The sequence below is a fragment of the Petaurus breviceps genome, unplaced genomic scaffold (assembly GCF_028583685.1).
Source record: "Petaurus breviceps papuanus isolate PSGF00001 unplaced genomic scaffold, PetGlider_PUasm1.0 126, whole genome shotgun sequence".
NCBI classification, from domain to species: Eukaryota; Metazoa; Chordata; class Mammalia; order Diprotodontia; family Petauridae; genus Petaurus; species Petaurus breviceps.
Genome location: NW_027185655.1, coordinates 77,854,441 through 77,878,555, shown reverse-complemented (window position 1 = coordinate 77,878,555; position 24,115 = coordinate 77,854,441). Strand labels below are relative to the sequence as shown.

The 24,115-nt window shown below is 42.1% G+C and overlaps 1 protein-coding gene across 6 annotated transcripts in view; it reads right to left on the bottom strand.

Annotated features, from left to right (window-relative positions):
- FNIP2 (folliculin interacting protein 2) overlaps nucleotides 1-24,115 on the bottom strand; it is a 140,305-nt gene that overhangs the window by 16,832 nt on the left and 99,358 nt on the right. For all 6 annotated transcript variants that reach the window (XM_069097371.1, XM_069097336.1, XM_069097346.1 and 3 more), the window contains 2 exons: nucleotides 20,380-21,715; nucleotides 19,732-19,888 (listed from right to left, as the gene is read on the bottom strand). In XM_069097371.1, the coding sequence (XP_068953472.1) occupies nucleotides 19,732-19,888; nucleotides 20,380-21,715 (1,493 nt within the window). The remainder of the gene's footprint in view (nucleotides 1-19,731; nucleotides 19,889-20,379; nucleotides 21,716-24,115) is intronic.

Genomic DNA, 24,115 nt, shown 5'->3' with positions numbered 1-24,115 from the left:
TTTACATACTCATTAAATGAGCCACACAGATTTTTGTTCATACTGTCCACCCTCTAAAATGACAACCACAGAAACGCCTCCCCCCGAGCCTGCCACGAATGACTTCCCCCTGCAAATCCCTATACACATGTTCTTCTCAAGTAATATGTATGTCATAATGCATTCACAACAGGAGGGTGACAGTATGTCCTCAGCCAACATGGACGTTAACCTACCCGACAATGGGGCTGAACTTTAAATGGCTTCTATTCTAACTTCTACCACCCCCTCCCTTTCCTTTCTTTGTTACATATTCAAAATATGCTGGGCACTGTAAGGAACACACTTTAAGTGGTTCCTTTATTAGGAAAACCTAAAATCTAGACACATATAGGATGTTAATGTAAAAACAATGAAGTGACCTACCTGTTAACCTTCTGTGATAAGGAGTCACAGAAACAGATCTGGTGGGAGTTGAAATGTCCCAACTGATCTATAAACGCCTTCTTCCAAAAGGTGGGATTGAAGGAAAGTCATGAAAATTAGGAGAAGGGAGCTTAGTGGATTCAAAACTATCTGGGGCATATGGAATTCACAAATCAACAAACATTTATCAAGAACCTACTATATGTCAAGCACTCAATGGACATCCTATAGAAGATGAAAGTATCTATAGCCAGGAGAATACAACAAAAGTGACGAAGAACATATTTTTGTTGGAGCAGGAAATGGCAAACCACTTTAGGATCTTTGCCAAGAAAACCCCAAATGAGGTCACAAAGAGTCAGAGATGACTGAAAATGACTCAACAACAACAAAATGAAGAGGGCTGGAGAAAATGATCTCTAACGTCCCCCCTTTTGGCGCTAAATCCTATGGCAGGGATTAGAGGCATACTCTCAAAAAAAAGGAAACATTTTAGTTAATCCATCTCTGAGGAAAGTCAAAATTTTTAAAATTTCAGGATCCAGAAAAGGAGGTTTAGGGTTTGCTACAAAAATACAAGTATTTGGCCTTCCCCACCTGCCACCTCCAACACATACACATTATTCCCACCACCCCCATGATTTCAACTATTAGAAATTCCTGAAAGGAATGCTTCCTTAAGGCATGTCCAAAACTCTGGACTCGGCTCCTTATCAATGCAAAGAATTTTGAAAAGGAAATTTTTTTTATTTCCTTTGAGGCAAAGCTGGTCTTTTTGTGGTTTGTCTGTAGAAGTGATTGAATGGTGAAACCTGCCAAGTAGACTCTGGGTCCATATATACACACTTACCACTTAGTAACAAGAGCCTGGGAGCAGGCTGCCTTTGAATGATTACTACTCATCTCCGGGGGTGTAGTAAGGAGCCCAACTGAATGACTTAAAACAAACAGCACTGTATAATAATTGTTTGTTGAAAGGCCCCTGCCAGATGTGAACCCCACCTAGTCTGAGGATAACCTGATTTAAAAAGGGAGGGACCTTAGTATTGCCTAGACATTCACCTAGGATCCAAAACTCAGATTGGTTACAGTTTGCCAGGGAGAATGAAAACACTACTGCTACCACCTTGACCACCAACCATCTTCCCTCACACCTTGATGAAAACAGTCCAGGATCCTGAAACCAAGAGCCTTGGGAACATCAATGCTTCCAGTCCACTGCCTGCAGCCATCATATGAGAAGCAATCCCTGTGGAGACGCAGTCTGGACACTGCTCCTATAGGTGCTACAGTCACACCTACAGAAGATCCAGAAAAGAAAGTCATCTCTACCAAAATCCTCGGCACTGTTCAATGATTTTGCAAAGCACTTTATATAACATATCTTATTTGAGGCTCTCAACTCTGAGGGTTATGCTATTGTTATCCCCATCACACAGAAAAGGAAACTGAGTCTTGTTAAGTGACTTGCTAGGGTCAAATAAACAGTATGTATCAGAAGATTAAGTCCTGACTTCCTGAACCTGACCCTGCTGCCTCTATGAAAAGAAAGAAAACGACATGAATAGACAGTCTTGGGAGAATAAGTGGCAAAGACTCTCATTCTTTCCCATAGCCAGAAAAGCAGGCTTAGACAATTCCTCCTTTTTTGAGTAAATATTACTAATGGTCCCATCATTACTTTTATTAAAAAAAAAACTGATAACTCCCACAATGTCATTCTCCAAGTTTTCTGATATGAGAGGTGCAAATAATTTGTGAGGTACAAAATAAGTTAGGTCAAATGCAGAATGTTAGAAACGATGGCTTTCAGTCTATTTTAGTTTGGTTGACAGAGATTGTAGTTGCTATTATTTATCTTCTTTTTACAGATGAGAAAACAAAGGCTGGGCGAGGTAAAGTAATTGGCCAGGGTCACAAAGTAAATGGTTGATACAGGATTTGAACTCAGGGTTTCCTGAATCCTAGGCCAGTGGTCTTGGTCCTATGTTACTTAACTACCTCAAGTTCAAATTTTTCTTTTTTTGCCTCTTCCGCCTATTAAACCCATATCAAAGGGGTTCATGGCTTATGATGTTTAAGAAACAAGACCTCTTTTATTAATATTTTTCCTAAAAATTGAGAAAACCAATTTAAAAAGAAAACACAAAAAACTAGAACAGAGCAGTCAGCAGCTACTTCCTTCAGACTACTGACCAGCAGACCAGCATGACCAATCCAGAGGCAAGGAAACTGAGGCCAGCTGAATGAGTCATTGCTGGATCCTTGCTGACTATCCCTTTCCCTACCATGCATGGTTAAGTCAACCTCCTTTTGTTAACTGTAAATGGTCTGTGAGTGTCTTATTTTGTTCCAGTTCTGAACCTATAACACCAGATAGGTCTGCCTGACCTACAATAATATCCCAGGAATTTTCCAAACTAAATCACCCATTTTTTGTGTTTTTGTTGTGTCCTATTCATGCACACTACTCTTTGGCACTTTTATAGAATATAAATAGCCCTTAAACATTCTAGTCTGATGTAGTTTCTTTTTCCTTGCTGAAAGAATGTTGTTTTTTTTTTGGGGGGGGGTGAAATTGGGGTAAAGTAACTTGCCCAGGGTCAACACAGCTAGTGAGTGTCTGATACCAGATTTGAACTCAGGTCCTCTTGAATCCAGGACCAGTGTTCTATCCACTGTGCAACTTAGTTCTGGGCATTTCAAGAGTTTCAAATCAGAATATAATTCCATTCCCTATAATCAGGTCACTCTCCCAAACCAGAAGAGCCCTGCCATGACAGGCTGTCCCTCCTTGCTTACACCCAAGTGCATCTGTACAGCTCTCAATCTGGGATGTTCCTTGGGCAAGAAATCTTTACTGCTACCTGAAGCTGATTGTCAGAGTCCCCTGTCAAAACTTATTTCCTCATTATCTTGTCAGGATTCTAGCTGGCCATGAGGACACAAGAGAAAATGCTCGTTCCAGTGGGGAGCTGTCCTGTCTGGTCTAGTGTGACCCAGAGGACAGAGGCAGAGCCTTGAACATGGGAGGCTGAGTCCCCCACAGGCTAGGACCCAAGTAATGGCCACATTAGATGGGCCAAAGCTACTTGCCATGTCCTGAGAGAGACAGAGGCAAAAAGGACATTGTCTGAAGAACCTGGAGAAAGATGCTAGGGGACAATGAGATCCAGGTGACCAAATGAAAACAAGTAGAAGGACAAACCATTAAATAGATTTTTAAGATCTTTAAGAGAAGGCTGAAAGACAAGTTAAGAGATGTTAAAGATAGGCTTCTCTGTCAGGTATGAGGTAGGCCAGATCTCCCAAGGTCTCTCTTAATTCTCAGCCTCTGTGCTGCTGGCTCTAGAGTGGCTGTAAAGGGTCTATAGCAATTTGTTGTACTCGAACAGTTGGGAGTGTGTGTGGGTTCATGGGAAGGGAGATCTAGGGTAAATGAAGTCCCTTTTTCCTGATGGGCCAAGCAGTGTAGGTGGTGCTGGATCATTTCCCTAGATCCCTGGATAAAAGGTCCCGTGTGTGTGTGTGTGTGTCCATGTGAGGCAGTCAGGGGAATGTCTGGCAAGCAGGGAAGGATAAAAGGACAGCCAAGTCAGAGGCTCTGAGGGACTGCCAGAGGCAAAGGCAGGTCTCTTGAATCAAGGAGAAAGGGTAATGGCAGGCTGCTTTTCTAAGACTCCTCTGCCTTGAACCCAAATCATTCCTCTGGTCCACAATACCTTTCCCCCATTCTCTACAAATCCAACCTCTCTTCCAGCTCCAGCCCAGGTCCTATCCCTTATGTGTTCTCCAACTTCTCTAACCCACATTCTTTTCTTCTATGGAACTTTCTGTCAATGTCCACCACATGTACATGCTCTTATGTACTATGCTATAATGGGAATGGGAATCTGAAGATCTTCCCTCCCCCTTAACAGACCTAGGGGAGAGTTTGAAAACCTTCTCTGCTTTGAAAGTAAACTCTGCCCCCTAACAGGCTTAAGGTAATCACATGGAGCCTGTGATAGAGGGAATTTGCAGCAGAGCCCCCAGGAAGCTTCCCTGCTGTGAAGATAAACTCTGCCCCCTCATAGGCTGAATGTAGTCACATGGAGCCTGTGGTGGAAGGAGTTTTGCTGAAGGGAAGCAGAGCCCACAGGAAGCTGGTTCAGAGCTAACCAGACAGTGGGGGACAGAGGAGCTCAGGCAAGGAGATAGAGAGTTTTGTGAGTAAATATTGATCTTGTGGGAAGGCTGAAGGATGCTGTGGCTCTCAGTGTTATTATGGCTTCTGAATGTCTTTGGTACTGTGATGGAATTGGCTTACTGGTTTGGGGATTCGGTTCTCTGGTGTCTAAATAAATCCTTTAGTTCTATTCTTTATCTGGAGAATCTGTTATATTTTGCGATCGAACATCATGCGATACTTACAGACATGGTCTTTATCATGGTCACGGATGCTGTAAATATTACATTGGTGCTACATATGCTAAAGTTATTCTGTGCCACTCTTGAAGGAATGTCTTGTTTCTTCAAGGAGATTATGAGGGTGGGGGAATGTTTTAGGTCACTTTTGTCCCCTGAGAACAATATAGTGGGCATTCAATAAAGACCTGAACTGATCTGGGCTACCCAGCTTTTCTTTCAGTTGGCTGGCATCCAGTTCATATTGATTCAGAGATACAATTATATTTTATTTCCTTCACTTAAAGGGATGGTGCTCATAAAGCTGAAAGCTCTACATAAATGGGAGTAATTATTACTATTCAAGTGTGTCCCATCATTTGGTTGTTAGAGTAAAGTCAGCTAATCGACTTCTAAATCAGTAAAGATTAAGAAAGCTTCAGCTGCGTCTTTCTGCCTACCTGCTGGGATACACTTGTTTCTCTTCACAACAATGCTACACAAGACGGCTAAGTATTCCAATCATATGGCATGGAAGGGAAATCAAAGCAAAAGAATCTACTTTATAAAGTCAGAGCTAGTCAGGTGGTAGGTTCAGGTTCTTCCAACATCTGGATCAATGAAACAGAGAGCTTATTAAGTGATGGAAGCACTTTATGTATAGGACAACAGTCCTATACATTATACAGGTCATTTTAACTTGATACAGGGGAGAAAGTCTATTAATGTGTACTTCACCTTCTTGTCTGTTATTGGAATCTCAAAGGAGTTCCTAGACAATGTGTTGTTAATAATAATAACAATGTATATCTATATGGAGATATAGATATATAGATATCTACCTATGTATATCTTTAAGGTTTGCCAAATACTCACCACACAATATTAGGTCACTTCAGCCTCACAACAACTCTGTAGGACAGGCACTATTAGCTATAGCTTTTTTGTTTTTTGTTTTTGCTTTTTGGAGGGGGGAAGGCAGGGCAATTGGGGTTAAGTGATTTGCCCAAGGTCACATGGCTAGTAAGTGTTAAGTGTCTGAGACTGGATTAGAACTCAGGTCTTCCTGGCAGCAGAGCTGGTGCTCTGTTCACTGCGCTACCTAGCCACCCCTTAGCTATGTTTTATTGGATAAGGGAAGTGAGGCTCTGAGAGGTGGAGAAATTGTTCTCTAGTTATACAGTTCTTATATAACTATACAGTAATAGAGCACAGTATAAGTGTGTGAGGGGGATTGAAATCTGGGTCTTCCTGACTCCAGGTGGAACAATTTTCTTTCTACTGGCACACAACCCCTCACATACACAGCACTTTAAAGCTTTGAAGAAATGACTAGAACAAATATCATTTCCCCCATTTTACAGATGAGAAAACAAGGCTCAGCAAGATTACATGACATATTAGTGCCCAGTTAGTAAGTGTGGTAGCAGGGATTTGAACTCCGGTCTCCTTAGTCCCAGATCCCTCACCACCACTCTGGATACCAAGAAGATACTTCCTTCTGCTTGGCTGCCTACATCCATAACTGGTTCCCAAAGAGACATCAATGAGCACCACAGCACAGGAATGATCAGTGACAAACCTGGTTGGCAAATGAAGCACAGCAAGGGAAGGGGTGATTTATGGCAGCACTAATTAGAAGTGCCTCCTGACTTCCTTGCTTTTCTCTGCATTATTCTGGATAGCCAAGCATGAGTTCCTTTGGCTACATGTGAACTGCATTTAATCATTCTTTACAAGACAGTTCTGGGGAGTCAAATAATTTCATTAAGCTGAACTTGAATAAATGGATGCCATTTGACAAGAATACCTTTCAATGGCTATCCCCACTGCTTCAGCACCATGACTTCACAATATTAGCTCTTACAGGGTTGCAAAAAAAGGACCTTAATTAACCACACAAAGAACAAGAGATGATTAATGCAGTCACATTCATCTTCACCGCACCCCCTCTTCTCCATTCCAAGTGCTCACTTCCTCTTATCTGTTCTGCTGCCCCTTAAGGGAGATCACACCTCTGGGACCACTTCACCCATCGCCTCTGAATCATTGCCTCTAGCCTCTTTCTCTCAGACCTTAAAGGCTATGTGTTCTCTGGCTAACTTGCCTCCACTCTGGATGGCAGAGAGCCAGGTACAAGGGGGAAGTCTGCAGATACTGGACTGCAGAATACTAAGCCTTTGGCTGACAGGAATCTTCCCAAACCCCCACCTCCCCCTCAACAAAACAAAACAAAACAAAACATGGCTCTTAAATACAATCTTCTGCTAATTTATTTAAATTAAAAATAATGATTTTTAACACCATATTTCCTAAGGGTTTCCTAAGTTCTGAGAGCTATCACTGACAGCTGATTCAAGGAGAGACAGAAAGTACAGCAGAAAGAGTCTCGGATGGGGTCAGGATTGAGACCTGGGTTCAGATCCTATCTCTACCTCTGTGACCTCAGTTTCTTCAACTACAAATCAGGGCATTAGATGAGATGACCTTGAATGTCCTTTCCAGCTGTCTACAATCCTCAAAGATTTATATCCCATTTACACTGCTTACATATTGTATGTGCAAAGTATTTACACCTTGTCTCCCACATTAGAAGGTCAGCTCTTTGTTAGAAGAAATCATGTTTTTGCCCTCCTTTGTATCCTAGCTTAGACTAGTGCCTGGTACACATCATATGCATTATAATGCTTGCTGACTCACTGACAACAACAATTTACAAGTGTGTTGACGATGGGGGCCCTTTGTGCCGGTGAAGTAGTCCTTTGCCTCCACAGTATGACTTCAGGGACCTAAATATAACATATTCACCACCCCTGAACTGCTCCAGCATAATCTGATATTCCGCCATTAAAGATTTGGCTTCTCTAGGTTAATGCTTATCTTTGAGCAATCTCTATTAAAATGCCACTACCCTTTGAACAAGTAAGCAATTAAAAACAGATAAGATGTGACCAGCTAGTTACCTTAGTGTTAAATAATTTAACTTCTGTCCCATGTAGCTGACTGAAATTAAGGTTCTGAAAGAACTGGGGAGGGTGGTACAGAAGGCAGCTCTGGGAAGAACAGGGCACAGTAAGTAGGCACTGAACACCTGAAGGTGGACTTCAGGTCTAGGAGTTCTGTTCTCTTTCTATATCCACATATTCCACACTCCTATGTAGGGTTGGTCCCAAATCCTATGTGATGCACATGGCATCCACTGTGAAACAGTTTAGAGGTCAGTAAGATCCTGGGAGACTCTTTAAAAGGTTCATAGGATGTTTACCAGGCTAAGAGTTAGAAGGCAATGACTTAAGAGATCATCTATCTAGGCCAGAGGTTTGAATGTGGAACTCACAACACTTGAGTGTGGCCCTGAATCAGACTAAAATGCAATTGGAAAATACTTAACACAAGAAATAAAAATACAAGAACACATAGATAATGGATCCTTATTTATGATTTGGTGGCCCCTGTCTATTTTTGAGTCTGAAATCACTGATCTAGTTCAACCCTCATTCATTTTATAAATGAGGAAATTTAAGCCCTGAAGTATCCAAGGTTACACAGAGAGTTAAGGAGTACAGCCAGGATTTAAACTTATTTTCTCAAACTACAAACTGAGAGTTCTTTTGGCTATATCATATGGTGCACAAGACCAAAAATGACCCTTAGTACACTGAGTTGTGTTTAAAAATCAGGGACTGGGTAAATGTTAGCTTATTGCAAGAGAAAGAGGCAAAGATCCCAGAATCTATGAATGTTTAGTGGGTAATAATGCTCATGAAGTTTAGGAAAACATAGTTAATATGTGCATGTCCATATTGTATCTATGTGCCCACATGAAACAGGAAATTAATTCTTCTTGGACCCTATAAGTTACATTTTTTATTTCTTACAGATATGAAGATTGAGGAATGACCTACCCCTGGCAGGGCTTGGGTGAACTCTCTGCCCAAAGTGGCCAAATGCTAGGAGTAGAATTATTGGTTTAAAGCTAGAAGAGACTTTAGGGGTCATCTAGTTCAACCTCTTCTTATCAATGAAGAAACCAAATCTTAGAGAAGTTGAGTGACTTGCCCAAAGGCATACAGGTAAATAATTGGCAAAGTTAACATTTGAACACAGATCTTCTTACTCCATATCCAAGGTTCTTGCCCTTATACCATACTGTAAGATATGTTTTTTGTTTGTTTTAAGGGAACATTTCTGCCATCAATTCCACTGTCTTGGAGACCAGAACAAAGATTCTTTACCTGGAATCCTTAAACTTTTTTACAACTGATTTTTTTTTGTATCCAGTACTTCAACAGAATTTGTTTACTCTGTAATCCTATGTATTTCATTTTATACATTTAAATATTCTGAGAAGGGGGTTCATAGACTTAGCCAGATTGCCAGTGGGGTCTATGTCACACACAAAAGTTAAGAATCCCTGAGTTAGACTCAGCATTATTAGTATGGGGTTTCAGGTCTTTCTTTTATATATTGCTAAGATCAGGAAAAATTTAGGTTGTTAAAAAAAAAATATATATATATATATATATGTATATATATTATGGGTTGTACTGTACTGGAAATTGAGTCAACTGCCAAAGGGACTTTCTCATATGACTTTGCGAACCAATTAACTGAGTTAAAACCAAGGAGGCTGACAACATAAATGAATGAAGGAAAGCCCATGACATCTTGGCCCAGCCTCACTTGACTCCCTGGAGTTCTCATCAGCCACCATGCTTTACAGGTATACCTTTTGCAGCTCTCCCTCCCCCTACCTTCCAGTTTTGTAACTATAATCAAATCAACTCTGTCATTGCTCCAGGTAAGACTGTATCAAACTACTTCCATCAACCATTCCTATAACTTTCCAAACCAAACTATTCCTCCTGAGCCACCACTTCCCGACATTTATTGTCTTCCTCTTTTAGTATCCAAATTCCTTGAGGAAAGGTACTGTTTTTGTTGCTATGTCCATAGTGCTTGGTACATAATAAGTGCATTATAAATGTTATTCACTCATCATCCATCCATTCCCTACACAGGATATACAGAAAGACATGGATAAGAATTACATAGTATGGAAAAAAAGAATGGATGGGAAGTGATTTGCATCAGGGGATGGAGTTCCCATACTAATGAGATCCCTCAAAGTGACACACAGGATGAGGAATGGTGACTTCCAGGTAATGATTAATGTGCTAACTTAAAGAAGAATGATATGTGAACCAAAGTATTTTCACCACTCATTGTCTAGCATGGAAAAGTGAAAAACAAAACCAAAAAAACTGTTATATAAAACAAGTTCAGTTTGGAAGCCTTCCTTTATAATACTATTGGTTTTAAAGATTTTGATTGCCATCAGGCCCTCAAATGTTTGTGCTTCAGTTACTAAAAGATTCATCATTTAATTTGCTGTTGTTTAAGTGTTTCAGTCATTTTTGACTCTGTTACCCCATTTGGCATTTTCTTGGCAAAGATACTGGAGTAGTTTGTCATTTTCTTCTACAGCTCATTTTACAGATTAGGAAATTGAGGCCAACGGGGTTAAATGACTTGCCCAAGGTCACAGAGCTAATCAGTTTCTAAGGCTGGATTTGAACACAGGGAGATAAGTATTCCTGACTCCAGGCCCAGCACTCTGCACTGTGGCACCACCTAGCTTTATTTAATATTGTGAGCTTGAGTGATATATCACTCCTTGGCATATATACTCCAAAGAGGTAACAGGCAGTGGAAGAGGACTTATATATTTATAAATATTTATAATTCTTTCTTTGGGGGGGTGGTAGTAAGGAGCTGGAAATAAAGGGAGTACTCATCAATTGGAGAATGAACAAACTATCACATATGTTTATAATGGAATATTATTGTACCAAAAGAAATAACAAAAGAACAGGTTCAAAGAAACCCAGGAAAATTTATATAAAATGATGCAAGGTGAAATGAGCAGAATCAGAGGAAAAATACAGACAACAATGATGAAAACAAAGCAAAACAAGTGCAAAAGGCTTAAGAACTGTGATGAGCTGAAAGACAACCCACACTCCTGAAGACGAATGATGGTCACATTTCCACCTAGTGACAGAGAACTATCATTACACAGGAGGAGTGGAAAATTCTTAGTCTAGGGTTCATGACCTTGCATTTCTTAATATTCTGATGACTGCCCTGCACTCTAACTGGATTCCTTTGTAATACTATGCTTTCTGTTTTATGTATTGACATGCATTCTGAGAAAGTTATGTCTATAGGCTCTGCCAATGTGCCAAGGGCTCCAAGACACAATAAAGGCCAAGATCTCCTGGTCTAGAAGGAGGGAATGATCCATCCACTTAAAGACAGTCAATGTGTACATTTGTTTTATTTTACTATAATTACCCATTACAAGAGAGGCCTTTTATGGTGGAGCAGAGAAGATAGCAGTTAATGAGTGGATTGTGATAGTGTTGTGAGAAAAATATCAATGAAATTTAAAAATATATACAAAAAGAGAGAAGTTCAAAAGGGCAAAAAGACAAACAGGATATTATTGATACTATATCACATGAAATTTAATACATATTTTTTAAAAAGAATCCAGATATGAGAGATTCACGGTTTGCTAGAATTCTCTTTTCCTACTCTTCTCTGTACATAGAAACATTAAATGTTTGTTAAGTTCTAAGTTAAAGAAAAAGAATGGTACGAACCCTGCAAACCCATGGAGATCTGTGTTTTTTCTCCTGGGCTGATTACAAGGAATGGCTTAATTACCTTGGGTCTTTGTGAGCACATCACAGGCAGGGATTCAGGGACGTGCTCCTCCTGTGATGACGCTACCACCACCACCTTCCTTGTGATATTTCTGAAGTTCAAGCTGTTGATGCTCTTAAGATTCAACAGAAGAGGCTGCCATCTCCAAATGTTACTCATTTTATAGATTATTCTGCAAATGCCTGAGGCCCTGGAAGGGAGGTTTTGCACACATGCAATGTTCATATGCAGGGCCAGAGTGTCTGGATATGCTTTGTTAGATATCAAGGGGGAAGGAAAAGTGGTCTCTTATGTCTATATCCTCAGGCACATCTTCCCTGGGGCCACAGGATATGAAGTCAGGAGGGTGGCAAGTGGATTTTCATACCCTTTGCACAGACTCAGCAAAGGCAGTACTAAGTTCTGCCATCCTCATGCCCATGGAGGCTCTCCTTTCCCCCTCTATTTTTCACACCCACACCCCCTGCCCATGCCAGCAACTTATAGCAGGGAGAAGACAATGTCTTTAGAGTCAAAAGGCTGAGTTCAATTCCAGTCCTCCACTTACAGGCTATGTGACCACAAGCCCATTACTTAACTTCTCTGAACCCATTTCCTGCTCTGTGAAATGGAGATCACACTAAGCTGTCAATCATACTGAGTTATTATGAGGAAAACCCACTGTTTAATTTAAGAATGCTATATAAATATAAGCTACTCTTATTAGCAAAGCGAGAGACACAGAATACCAGAGAAGATCTCAAGTCCCCTGCCCAGGGTCACTGATTGTCCAAGAGTCACAGATAGAGAAGATGGTAGTCTTTTACCATATAAGAGAAGGAGTGAAACAGCACACAAAGGGACAACAGGCACAAAGCAAGCTAAATATTATTTTTACTAAGCTAATGTCATTCAGCTGTGTAATCTTGCTGGGTAGCAAAAGTTAACAGTTTAAGAAGTGAGTGACAGCTGGTATCTGGGCTAAGTAAAAACATGTGACTAAATACTGGGAGAGCAGAAAAACAGAGATACATGAAAGACACCAAAAACAGGCAGGGAGTGTACCAGTAATCAGGCCAGAAGTACCAGCAGGGAAACGAGGAGGGCACATTTTCAGGAAGCCAAAGAACGGGCTTGTCAGCTGTGAACTTCACAAGGGGCTGACTTGTAGCTGACTAATGAGAACACTGTCCTTGGGCAGGGGAAGGGGACATGAACCAGCTCAGTCATGAGCACAGGAGGAGTGAGCGCAGCACTGCTTCAAAGAATGTGAAGTCCAGGACAGTATTTAGGTTGGTTCCAGGCTCAGCCACTCCAGGGTATCCTCCATTCTGCCACTAAAGGTGATTTTCCTAACACACAAGCCTGATCATGTCATCCTCCTTACTCAAACTCCAGTAGCTCCCTATTTCCTCCAGGATCAAATACAAAATGCTATTTGGCATTCAAAGCCCTGCATAACCTAGCCCACCCTCTTACCTTTCTAGTCTTCTTTCATTTTACTTTCTAACACATAGTCCTCAATCCAGTGACACTGGCCTCTGGGCTGTTCCATGAACAAGACCCTCCATCTCTTGGCTCTGGGGATGCTATACTCTGTGCCTTGAATGCTCTCCTTCCTCTACTCTCACTACCAACCTCCCTGGCTTTCTTCCCAACTAAAATCCTACATTCTCCAGGAAGCTTTCCCCTGGAAACTCCTCTTACTTCCAGTGCCTTACTTCCATTAATCATTTCCTACTTACCCCATATATAGCTTGCTTTGCATATATTTGTTTGAACATTGTCTCCCCCCATTAGATCATAAATTCCTTGAAGGTAAGGTCTGTATTTTACCTCCTTTTGTATCCCCAGTGCTCAGCACATAGTAGGCACTTAAAAATGTTAAATGATTGACTGGAGAGCAGAAAATAATTAATAAATGCTTACTGGATTAAATTGGATTAAATCTGTGCTGTTCAAAATTTTAAACAAAAATCTAGATTAAGGCATGTTTATCAAATATGCAGATGACACAAAGTTGAGATGGATAGGTTAACATACCAGGTGACAGCTGAGATCCAAAAAAATCTTTACAGGTTAGAGTTCAGGGCTGGATCTAATAAAATGAAACTCAGAAGGAATAATGTAAAGTCTCACACTGGAGGTCCAAGCAATCAGCTACTGTAAGTAAAGCTGGGGGAGAAGCATGATAGACAACAATCTGTCTAAAAATCTGAGGGGGTCATGAGTTAGTGGTTTAATACAACAAACAAAAGGTAATGAAACTTTGAAGAGTAACTTCCAGGAATAAGAAAGTGACAGTCCCTCTGTATGGCACTCAGTAAGATTGTACATGGAATACTTTGTTCAGTTCTGGAACCAGAGCTCAGGAAGAACATGATAAACTGAAGGGCCAGTCCATTGAAAAGGACATTCAGAACTGACAACAGGTAAAAGGGGTCACAGATTGAGAACTGAAAGGGACCTTGGAGGTTATCAAGTCCAATCTACTCTTCTTACAGATGAGGAGACAAAGGTCCAGAGCAGTTTTGGTCAGCAGTGGGTCAGTCTCTGAGATAGTATGATACTTTCTCCCTGACACCGTTCTTCCAGCTGTGTCACAAACAAGATGCTCCATCTCTGTCACCCATGCTCAGAATGTCCTCTTTCCGCATCCCCGCCTCCTGCTTTCCCTCGAATATTTCAAGTGCCAGCTAAAACTCTTCTGTAGAAGAACTCTTCCTAATCCCTCCCCTCAGGGTTAATGACTGCCTATTTAACTTGTATGTTGCTTGCAGTCTTTTCCATGAGAACATGAGCTCCTCGAGGGGCAGGGATTGTCTTTTGCCTTTCCTTATCTCCCCAGCACTTAATGCAGTGCTTGATCCACAGGATAAATGCCTTATTGTCTGGCTGACTGACTGACCCGAGGTCTTCTGACTCCAAGTCTAGGTCTATATCCATCCCTTCATCTCTGATGAAAGGCTGAGTCCATGATATATGAGAAGAAGTGGAAGGAAATGGGGATTAGTCTACTGAAGAGAAGACTCAGGGGAAACATGATAGCTACCTTCTAACATGTGAAGGAGTCATGTGGAAGACAGATTTCCTGTTTGTCCCAGGGTAGAACCACAAGCAATGAACAGAAGTTGGGAAAACAAAATAAAAACCAAATTTAGGATTCGTGTCAGGAAAAAGTGACTAACAATCAGAGCAATTCAAAGGTGGAATGACCTGTTTTGGGATAGCCCAGTGCCTCTGGAACAAGGTGATACTGGACTAGGTCTTTAAGCAGAGGCTGGCTGACCAAATATGGGTAATGCTGAAGACAGGATTATTGTTCACATGTGGGTTAGATAGCCCTCAAGGTCCCTTGTAACTCTAGAATTCTGGGATACCCAAAGTCTGACATGCCATATGTAAGGAGGCCTCCTGACCTGCTGAGGATGGATGAGCCTGGAACAAAGGACCCCTGAAGGTCAATCCACTGAACTCAAGTGGGTGACCCCATCCCCCCCTCCCCATCAGCAATAAAGACACTATTCTTCAGAGTTGAAGGCCATGAGAGAGCCAGCTTAAACAAGTTCATTCTTTACACTTGGTCTAGAGAACATTAGAAGCTTAGGTGTCATTTAGCCCAGGACTAGGCAGATATTTTTATATGTGTTTTTTAATTACTTCATTCTGCTGTATTATTTTTACACGTATATATACCTTTTTCCTTTATAAATAAGCTCTGGGAAATGTACTCTTTGAGACAGAAATATCTGGAGGCAGATGCAGTCTGACAACGAGAGTGAGCAGAAGAAGAGTTCAGGTATAGCTCAAGGACCTGGGAAAGTGCAAAAGGCTCAGTGTCCTAAGTTGGAGCTCAGTGATCAGGGAAGTCTGATTTTGGGGACAAATGCAACCCTGCTGGTGATACAGGGAGCTGATGGGTTTGGGCCATACCCAATATGGGATCATAGATTTAGGGTTGGGAGAAACCCTAGAGGTAACCTAGGCAAACCCTTTCATTTTACAGATAAGAAAACCAAGGGCTGGAAATGTGAGGTGACTTGCCCAACGTCAAATTAAGCAATAGAGCTGAAATTGAAACCCAAGTTCTCTGAACACAAGGTCATCCCTCTTTCCCTCTATGGCCTGCCCTCTTCAGGTGAAGCTGTGATGGGATGCTGGTTCTAGGTCTGTTTTAATAAGTAATCATTTAGCTCTCTTACTTCCCCTACTCCTAAATCAAGAAAAAGCAAAGGGAATAAAAACAAGTAGATACATCAAAGTTCACACTATCTTAAAATTCATATTCACTCAACCAGAGGCATGGTTCACAGCCAAATTTTGCCACGGACAAGCTCTCTCTCTTTGCAGATGGTAATTAGGTTAATACAACTGGCTGGGAATGAGTAGAAGACACTGTGTGCATGAGATAGGATAAAAAGAGGTCTTCCCGACTCCAGGCCCAGCACTATACCCACTACTCCATTTAGCTGCCTAGTGGACCCATGTCCAAATCCTGCCTTTTTTCTCTGGTACTTGACGCCTTGGAAAAATCCTAATTTCTGTGGGTCTCAGTATCCTCATTTGCAAAATAATGGAGTTGACCTATGTGATCCTTCTGATTCCTTCCTGTTCTAAACCTTACCTTATCTATCACCTTCTAATCAGAGAAGTAGCTGCAATAAAACAAGAGTTCACATTGCTTTTCTCACCAGTTTTCTTAATTCAATTAAATGAGTATTTATTAAATGCCCATTATGTTCAAGGCACTGAGAACATAAAGATAAAATGGAAAAGTGTCTGTCCTGGAAAAGTTTACCTTCTTGCTTGGGAGATACATGGACAAGATAAAAGAATTCATTTGAAAACAGAGAGGTCACTGACACCTTTAGCAACCAGGGAAGGCTTCACAGCAGAGGTGACACCTGAGTCACATCCTGGAGAAAGATATGAATTCTGGGAGGCAGAGTTAAGAGTGCTCCAAGTATGGGGGAGAACAGTTTTTGCAAAAGCATGGAAACAGGAGATGTAAGATCCAGTTTAGAGAACAGCTACTGCTGTAGTAGTAGCTACAAAGGGTCTGCAGAGGGCCATAAGTGCCAGAAAAAGGAATTTGTATTTCATCCTAGAAGCAATAGGGAGCCAAAGAAAGTTTTTGAGCGAGGTAGTGACACAAATCATGTCATGGGAAGACTATTTTAATTTGCATAGACAATTCCTCCACAAAGGTTTATGATAATTCCTCAAGATGTCATGGTTATGCAAAAAGATTGGAAAGGTTCTAAAAAATAGGAAAGATTCCGAATTTGATTCCAACTACATACAGACTAGTCGTCTGCTTTCCAATGATTAATCTGCCTAAATACAAAGTAGTACATCACCAGTAGGATGGCCACTTGGTGAATTCTTTGGAGAGAACAAAATATAAAACAATGGCAAATACATCAAGCTCCTCAGGTTCCCTGTGATTTTTTGGTGACCATGGCAATGGTAGAAGAGAAGACAGAGAATGAAAAGAGCTAGGTAGTTTTTATACCATCTCTGAACATTATCTTAGCTGTTGGTAATCTACAGGTGAGACCTTTTGTCTAATGACCAAAGAAAGAAACACATGACCAGAGGCACTGAAACATAGGCTGAAACTGGAAGGGGGTCAACAAAGGAGGAAAAAATGACTAACAAAATAGCAGTAACTACCTACTCAGAGGCCCACTTTACTGTCTCCACAAATTTTTTACTAAGAATAGTCTTTCTGTATTCCCAGCACTTAGCAGTGCCTGGCACAAAGGAGGTGCTTTACAAATGTTGATTAATTGCTAATACTCTGAATATATATCAAGGACATCCTTGAGGAAGGTATCAGTCGACTTTCATAAACTATATCCTCAAGGAAACCACATGTTTACAATCTATCTTTACACAAGTGAACAAAAATTGCAAGGTATAAGAAATCACTGCACTTGTAAGTGGCCAAAAAAAAATACATTTGATTTTTTTAGGATAAAACACAAAAGGCTTTCCTCTAATCCAGTATCAGAGGGAATATATACATCAGTGAGATCACAGTGCCATCCAAGTATAGAGAAGACTGACTAGTGATGGGAGGCACTGGAAGCAATGAGCAAGCCTCAACAATACTTCAAGCCAGAGGGTGGTGAGAGATGTGATAGCACTTGGACAAGACTTGGCTGACTGGCCATAGAGGGTGAAGGATCAACCAATCCATCAATCAACACTGATTAAACGACAACTATGTGCCAGGCACTGAGGATACAAAAAGAGGTAAAAGACAATTCCATACAATCGAATGGGGGAAGACAATATGCAAATACACACACACAAGATATATGGAGGATAAATAGAAAATAATTTTAGTTGGGACTTAAAGGAGGCCAGAGAGGTCAGAGTGGCAGAAGGAGAGCATTCCATGTATGGGGGACAGCCAGAGAGAGTCAAGAAATGAAAGGTTTTGGGGCAGCTAGGTGAAAAGAATGAATAGAGCACCGGGCCCTGGAGTCAGGAGGACTTGAGTTCAAATCCAGCCTCAGACACTTGACACACTTACTAGCCATGTGACTTTGGGCAAGTCACTTAACCCCAATTGCCCTCCAGAAAGCCAAAAAAAAGAAATAAAAGGTTTTATTCATGGAACAGCCCAGAGGCCAGCGTCACTGGATTGAAGAGTATTTGTTGGAAAGTGAGGTGTGAGAAGACTGGAAAGGGAGGAGGAGACTAGGTTATAAAGGGCTTTGGATGCCAAACAGCACATTTTGTATTTGCTTCTAGAGATAACAGGAAGCCACTGGAGTTTCCTGAGTGTGTGTGTGTGTGCGTGCGCATGCGTGTGTGCGTGCATGTGCAATGTGATCAGACTTGCATTTTAGGAAAATCATTTAGATTTAGATGGGATGGGAGAGACTTGATGCAGGCAGACTCCCCAGCAGGCTATTACAATAATCAAGGTGTGAGGTGATAAGGGCCTGCACCAGGGTGGTGGCGGTGTCAGAAGAGGGAAGGGGGTGTATTCCAGACACACTGCAAAGGTAAAAGCAAAAAGCAACAGGCCTTGGCAAGAGCTTGGATATGGAGGAAAGAAACAGGACCAAACACAAACTTTGTAGCTTCCTGCATGAGGCTGTGAGCTTCTCCGGGGCAGGGGGTTGTCTCTTGCTTTCTTTGTAGCCTCTGCACAGCACCTGACAAACAGCAGGCACTTAAACGATGGCTGAGTGAGAGGGAAAGGTGAAGTATGACTCAACTATTAGGAACCACATGAAGAAAAAATTGGGGAGGGGGGAAATGATAGTTCCTAGTTCATCAGCAGGAAACTTCCAGTGTGGAAACTCCCTTCCCCGAAGCAGATTAGCACCTCTTCGGCAGCTTTAGTCTAGGGCCCTGAGAGGTTAAATGACTATTTGGTGGTTACAGAGGCAATATTTGTCAGGCGCAGGATCTGAACACAGGTCAGGTCCTCCTGATTCTTATGAATGAGCTCTATCTTACTACCTCTGCAAAGGAGTAACCACAAAGCTTTCCCCTCCCTTTTCCTCCCTTCCCCAGTCCCTGGTATTGGACTTCTCGAGAAATGAATCCTGATCTGCCTCACCTGATATCTCCATCCAAACTGAGGCCAGGGAGGGGATCAGGTCTGCTACTGCTACATTCTATTTCACAGAAAAACCCTTTTGTGGGTTTGTCTTGTGTCTGTTATATATGATCAGTCTTCCTAATGGAGTTACCAAAAACTAGGAGCAGCATCTACTAACACCTTGTGTCCTTTTCCCATCTCCCCCAAAGGGAAGGCACTAGGCATTTATTCTGTGAAAATAGGAATAAGGAAAAATAAATTCTAATTTTCTTAATTTAGTGAGGGCTTCCCCCATTGTAGAAGATACAACATGTTTATAATGCAAAATGTCTATTTTTGCACATTCTCAACAGCAGTTCAATTAAAAACAGACCCATCAGATTCATCTTTCCTTGCTCAGTTCCTCTAGAATTACAGAGGGGGGAAAAAGCACTTATCAGCTGCCACATGGCAATTTTCCAGCAAATATATTCTTAATCTTTATACAGTCATTCTAGTGCAGTCATCAAAGGGAAGTTAATGATAAATCAGTTAAAAATAAATTACTCCAAAAAAACCCAAAATCCAACCCACAAGGACTAAGATACAAATCGAACAAGTCCCCATGACTCCACAGAATGACCACCATCAGAGGTGAGGGATGCAGAGATGGAATCACTTACGTGCACTGCATGGACTAGGTCTGATAACAGGCACTGCTTCAATCTCTCATCATTGCTGGTCCCATGGAGCACCAGATCAGGCATATACATGGGGCAGTAACCCCCTAGAAGGGAACGACCAAAGTTCTTTACATTTTGGTTGCTGATGATCTGAGACCTACAACAGATGTTTAACAAATTAAAAAAAATACACCTCCATTATTTTTCTTACACATTAGAAAATAAGCAACCACAAAATTGGATACTTTAAAATTCGTCTACTTGAGGCTGCTTATTTTGTTGATCCCCTGGGTGTTTAATAAAAACAGCGTTCATAGAGTGCTTTTACATATCTATCTAGTTTGATCCTCACAACAAACCTAGGAAGTGGTGTTATCTCCAGGTTCAAATCCTCCCTCTGACACATCCTGGCTGAGTAGCCCTGAGAAAATCCCTTACTCAACTCTCAATGTCCCAGGCAACCCTCAGTTGACTAGGTGACTAGGAGGCAGGAATCTGCATTGGTAAAAGGAAATTCCCCATACAAACTAAGACACAGTTCTGCCTTAAAAAGAAAAAGAGCCCATGGCTCTTCTCATCTGGTCATCAAGGACCACATTCCTAATGAAATTCCCTTACCAACCTTTTATTTGTTTTCCTTTTTTTTACCTTGGCAAAGGCAGCTCTACTTCTTCATTCCTGTCACTGCTGGGGCCTAGATTTTCTGGAGCTGAAGCACACACTTCATCATCGCTGTCACCGAGGGCACTGTCTGAGCTTTCATTCCTAGGAATGTCTCCTTCCATCCTGAAGGCAGTTTTCCCATCAGCATCCCCACAGGGGACATCTGCAGCTACCATGAGGCCAGAGTCCTGCTGCAAACACCTGTTCTGAACAGGTTCTAATGACTGTCCCTTCACCGCCTTCAAGCACAAACCTTTGCCTTCCTCCAGAGTCCTTTGCCTTCCAGTTCCTGCTCCCTTGTCCAAAGGTGCCAAGGGCTGCTCAGCAGCATCTATGACATCAATTCTCATGTCCCTACCCTCGACAAGACACTGGCCTGACAGGCCTTCATGCTCTTCAGAAGACAGGCTCTGGGAATAGCAAACATTCCTCCGAATGCCAGGCCTGAAAGGGACCTGAGGAATCTGTTGGTCCTGAGCTAGATCATCATTCTCACTGGCCTGACTTAAGAGACTCCTTGCTAACTCAGGAGGATTCCTAAAGGCCTTCAGCTTCTCCTCCATGTCCCTTGCTCGGCTTTCCAAATCTGACTCTGGAGACACTGAGCTACCAATCTGGAAAGTGACTTTCTCTAAATGAGGACTTTCCTGGGAACGTGTGTCTGTGCAAGGCCAGCCAAATGACCTGTCTGGGGGCTTCTTGTCCATCTCCATTCTCAGTTCCTCACTGGGAGCCTGCTGTTCAGTCTTCAACCTCACTGTCCAAGCTTCAGATCTGGCTGGCCTTTTGAGGTTAGGGGGTCTAGGAGGGTGATCCTCAGAGGCCCCCTTCTGGCCTTCTTCTACCACATGCAGTGGTCCCTGATTCTCCCAGGAGGCATCTGAAGTTGTTTCATCTAAGGAGGCCATATCATAGGCCTCAAAGTCCTGCTCATTCCTTCCTGATCCTTTGCTTCCTTCTGTGCTGACTCTAGAGAAGGCATCTGCTGTGCCCAGGCCTTCTGGGGTGTCTGCTTTCTTCTCGCCAGTCTGTGAGGGCAGCCTGGGGGGTACCAGTGCAGGCTCGTTCCGTACAGTCACCACCACATATTCGGAATCCTCCACTTCTCCTTTCTCTAGGGCTGTAGTCATCTTGCTACCATTCAGCACTTCCTCACCTTCCCAGAGCTTTCCGCCCCAGGTCAGGTGGTTCTCCTGTAGTTCAGAGCACCGGAGGAAATAGGTCAGGACATAAAGGATCCGCTGGACCAAATCCTTATGCTTCCCAATGACCACAGTCCGGGTCAGTCTCACTGGAGAGCCTATGGCCCCATACAAGTCACCTATAGAGACAAAAACAATATGAAAAACAATTCTTAAGTGATTGCTTATACATGGCTGATGGATCATACTTTAGAAAATAAAGACATATGATCTACACCAAAAAGAGGCAATTAGGTTTTTATTTTTATTGTTGTTGAGCCATTTTTCAGTCATGTCCTTTGTGACCCCATCTGGGGTTTTCTTGGCAGAGGTACTGGAGGAGTTTGCCATTTCCTTCTCCAGTTCATTTTACAGATGAAAAAACAGGGTTAGGTGACTTAACCAGGGTCACACAGCTAGTAAGTGTCTGAGACCAGATTTGAACTCAGGAAGCTAAGTCTTCCTGACTCCAGGTCTGGCACTCTATACATACTCTCTCTACATATATTACCTGAATTGTGATTTCATGGATATAGAGAGATTTCTCTACCGAGATGTATCAGTATTTGTTCTGCAACTTAAGAGTCTTAGATAAATGCTACCTAGGTACACTGAGATGTTGTTATTTTCCCTGGGTCAATCACAGCCAGCATGTATCAAAGGCAGGGCTTGAACCTGGGTCTCTCCAACGCCAAGGCCAGCTCTATCCACTGCCTCTCCTGAAAACACTATTCATTCTATTTTAATTTTTACACAGAAACTGCTGGAGTAATGGATAGAATCCTAGGCAAACAATCAGGAAGGTCTGTCTTCTGACATGAGGTATTACCATAGACAACTCATTTAACCTTCAGGTGCCTCAAGCAATTCTCTAGGACTCATCTTCAAGGTCAAGGACTGGATGTGATCTTCAATGGAAGAAGGAACTCTCACCCCAGTTCTCCCCACTGATGAAATCTCAGATCCTTTACACAAGCTTGTGCTTTTAATTCTAGGCTCCTCCTGTCCCATTCAAGAACCACGAATGATCACAATACTGGTAAAAGAAAATACCAAGTCTGAGAGTGATCCCGTTTGGGTTTTTTTTTGGCAAAGATGCTGGAATGGTTTGCCATTTCCTTCTCAATGATTAAGGTAAACAGAGGTTAAGTGACTTGTCCAGGATCACACAGTGTCAGGTCTTCCCAACTCCAGGTCCAGTGCTCTTTCCACTGGTAGTGCAATGGATGAACACTAGACCTGGTGTCAGGTTCAGTTCAGGCCCAGAACAGGACCAGGTGTCAGGATGACTTGAATTCAAATGTGGCCTCAGACACTTACTAGCTGTGTGACCCTGGGCAAGTCACTTGATCTATTTGTCTTAGTTTCCTCATCTATAAAATGAAGATAATAATAGCACCAACTTTGCAGGGCTGTTGTGAGGATCAACTTAGATAAAATAAGCGCTTTTATAAGAAAGCACTTGGCACACAGTAGTGGCTATATAAATGCTTATTCCCTTCCCCCTCTATGTGTAAGATGGCATAGCACATAAAGGGACAGTTTTGGCATCAGGAAGACCTGATTTGTGTCCTGTCTATACTAGTTGGGACCCTTGCCACCCACCTCAGAAAGTCGTTTTTAACCTCTCAGTGCTGCAAGAGACTCTTTAAGATTCTAAGTTATAAAAGAATGGATTTTTTGTATTTGCGGAAAGTTTTCACACTGGGAGATCCTCACACTGATAGTAGGTTCAGAGCCTACCTGGCTGCCCAAAATGGTGTATAAGTCATTATGCAAGGTGCTGGGGCCACAAAGACACAGTTAATACAAGGAGACTTGAGATGGGAGACACCATTAAGAAATGGGTGGAATCAGTGAAGGCTGAACCTTAAAAGAAGATAAGGATTGTGAAAGAAAATCAGGTGGCAGGAGTACAACAGCCTAGGCTCATGTAAATATAGAGGGAAGAGATGAAATGTCAAGTTCAGAGAACAAATATCTGGGAGATAAATCAAATGTGAAATAAAGCTGGGGTGGGGGAGGAGCGAGAAACAGATTTTACAGGGCCTCACAGACTAGGATAAGGAGCTGGTGTTTTATCCTCCAGACAATAGGGAATCAGCAAAGGTTTTTGAGCAAGAGAGTGACCAGGTCAGATCTGTTCTGCAGGAAGGCTATTTTGGGAACTGAGTGGAGAATGGATTGAAGAGGGTAGAGATGGCAGCATGGAGAGTAAAGGGAGCTAAAAGAGCAGATCAGGCAAGAAGAGCCTGAACAAAGGACGTGGAATGGACTCTGAGTGGAAAGAAGGGCCGAGAGAGCTGACAAGACATGACACCTGATTAGACATGGAGTATGCAGGACAGTGAAGAGAAGATCAGGAAGCTCAGTGACTGGGAAGACGGAAGTTTGGAGGAGAGATGAGGTTCAGGGAGAAAGACGAGCTGCGTTTTGGGAATCGTGAGCTTGATTGTGAGAAGTGTTATGTCTGTGGGAAAATATTCCCTACTTTAAGATCAGTGCAATAGTTCAAGAGCTGAACTAGAAAGACACAGAAG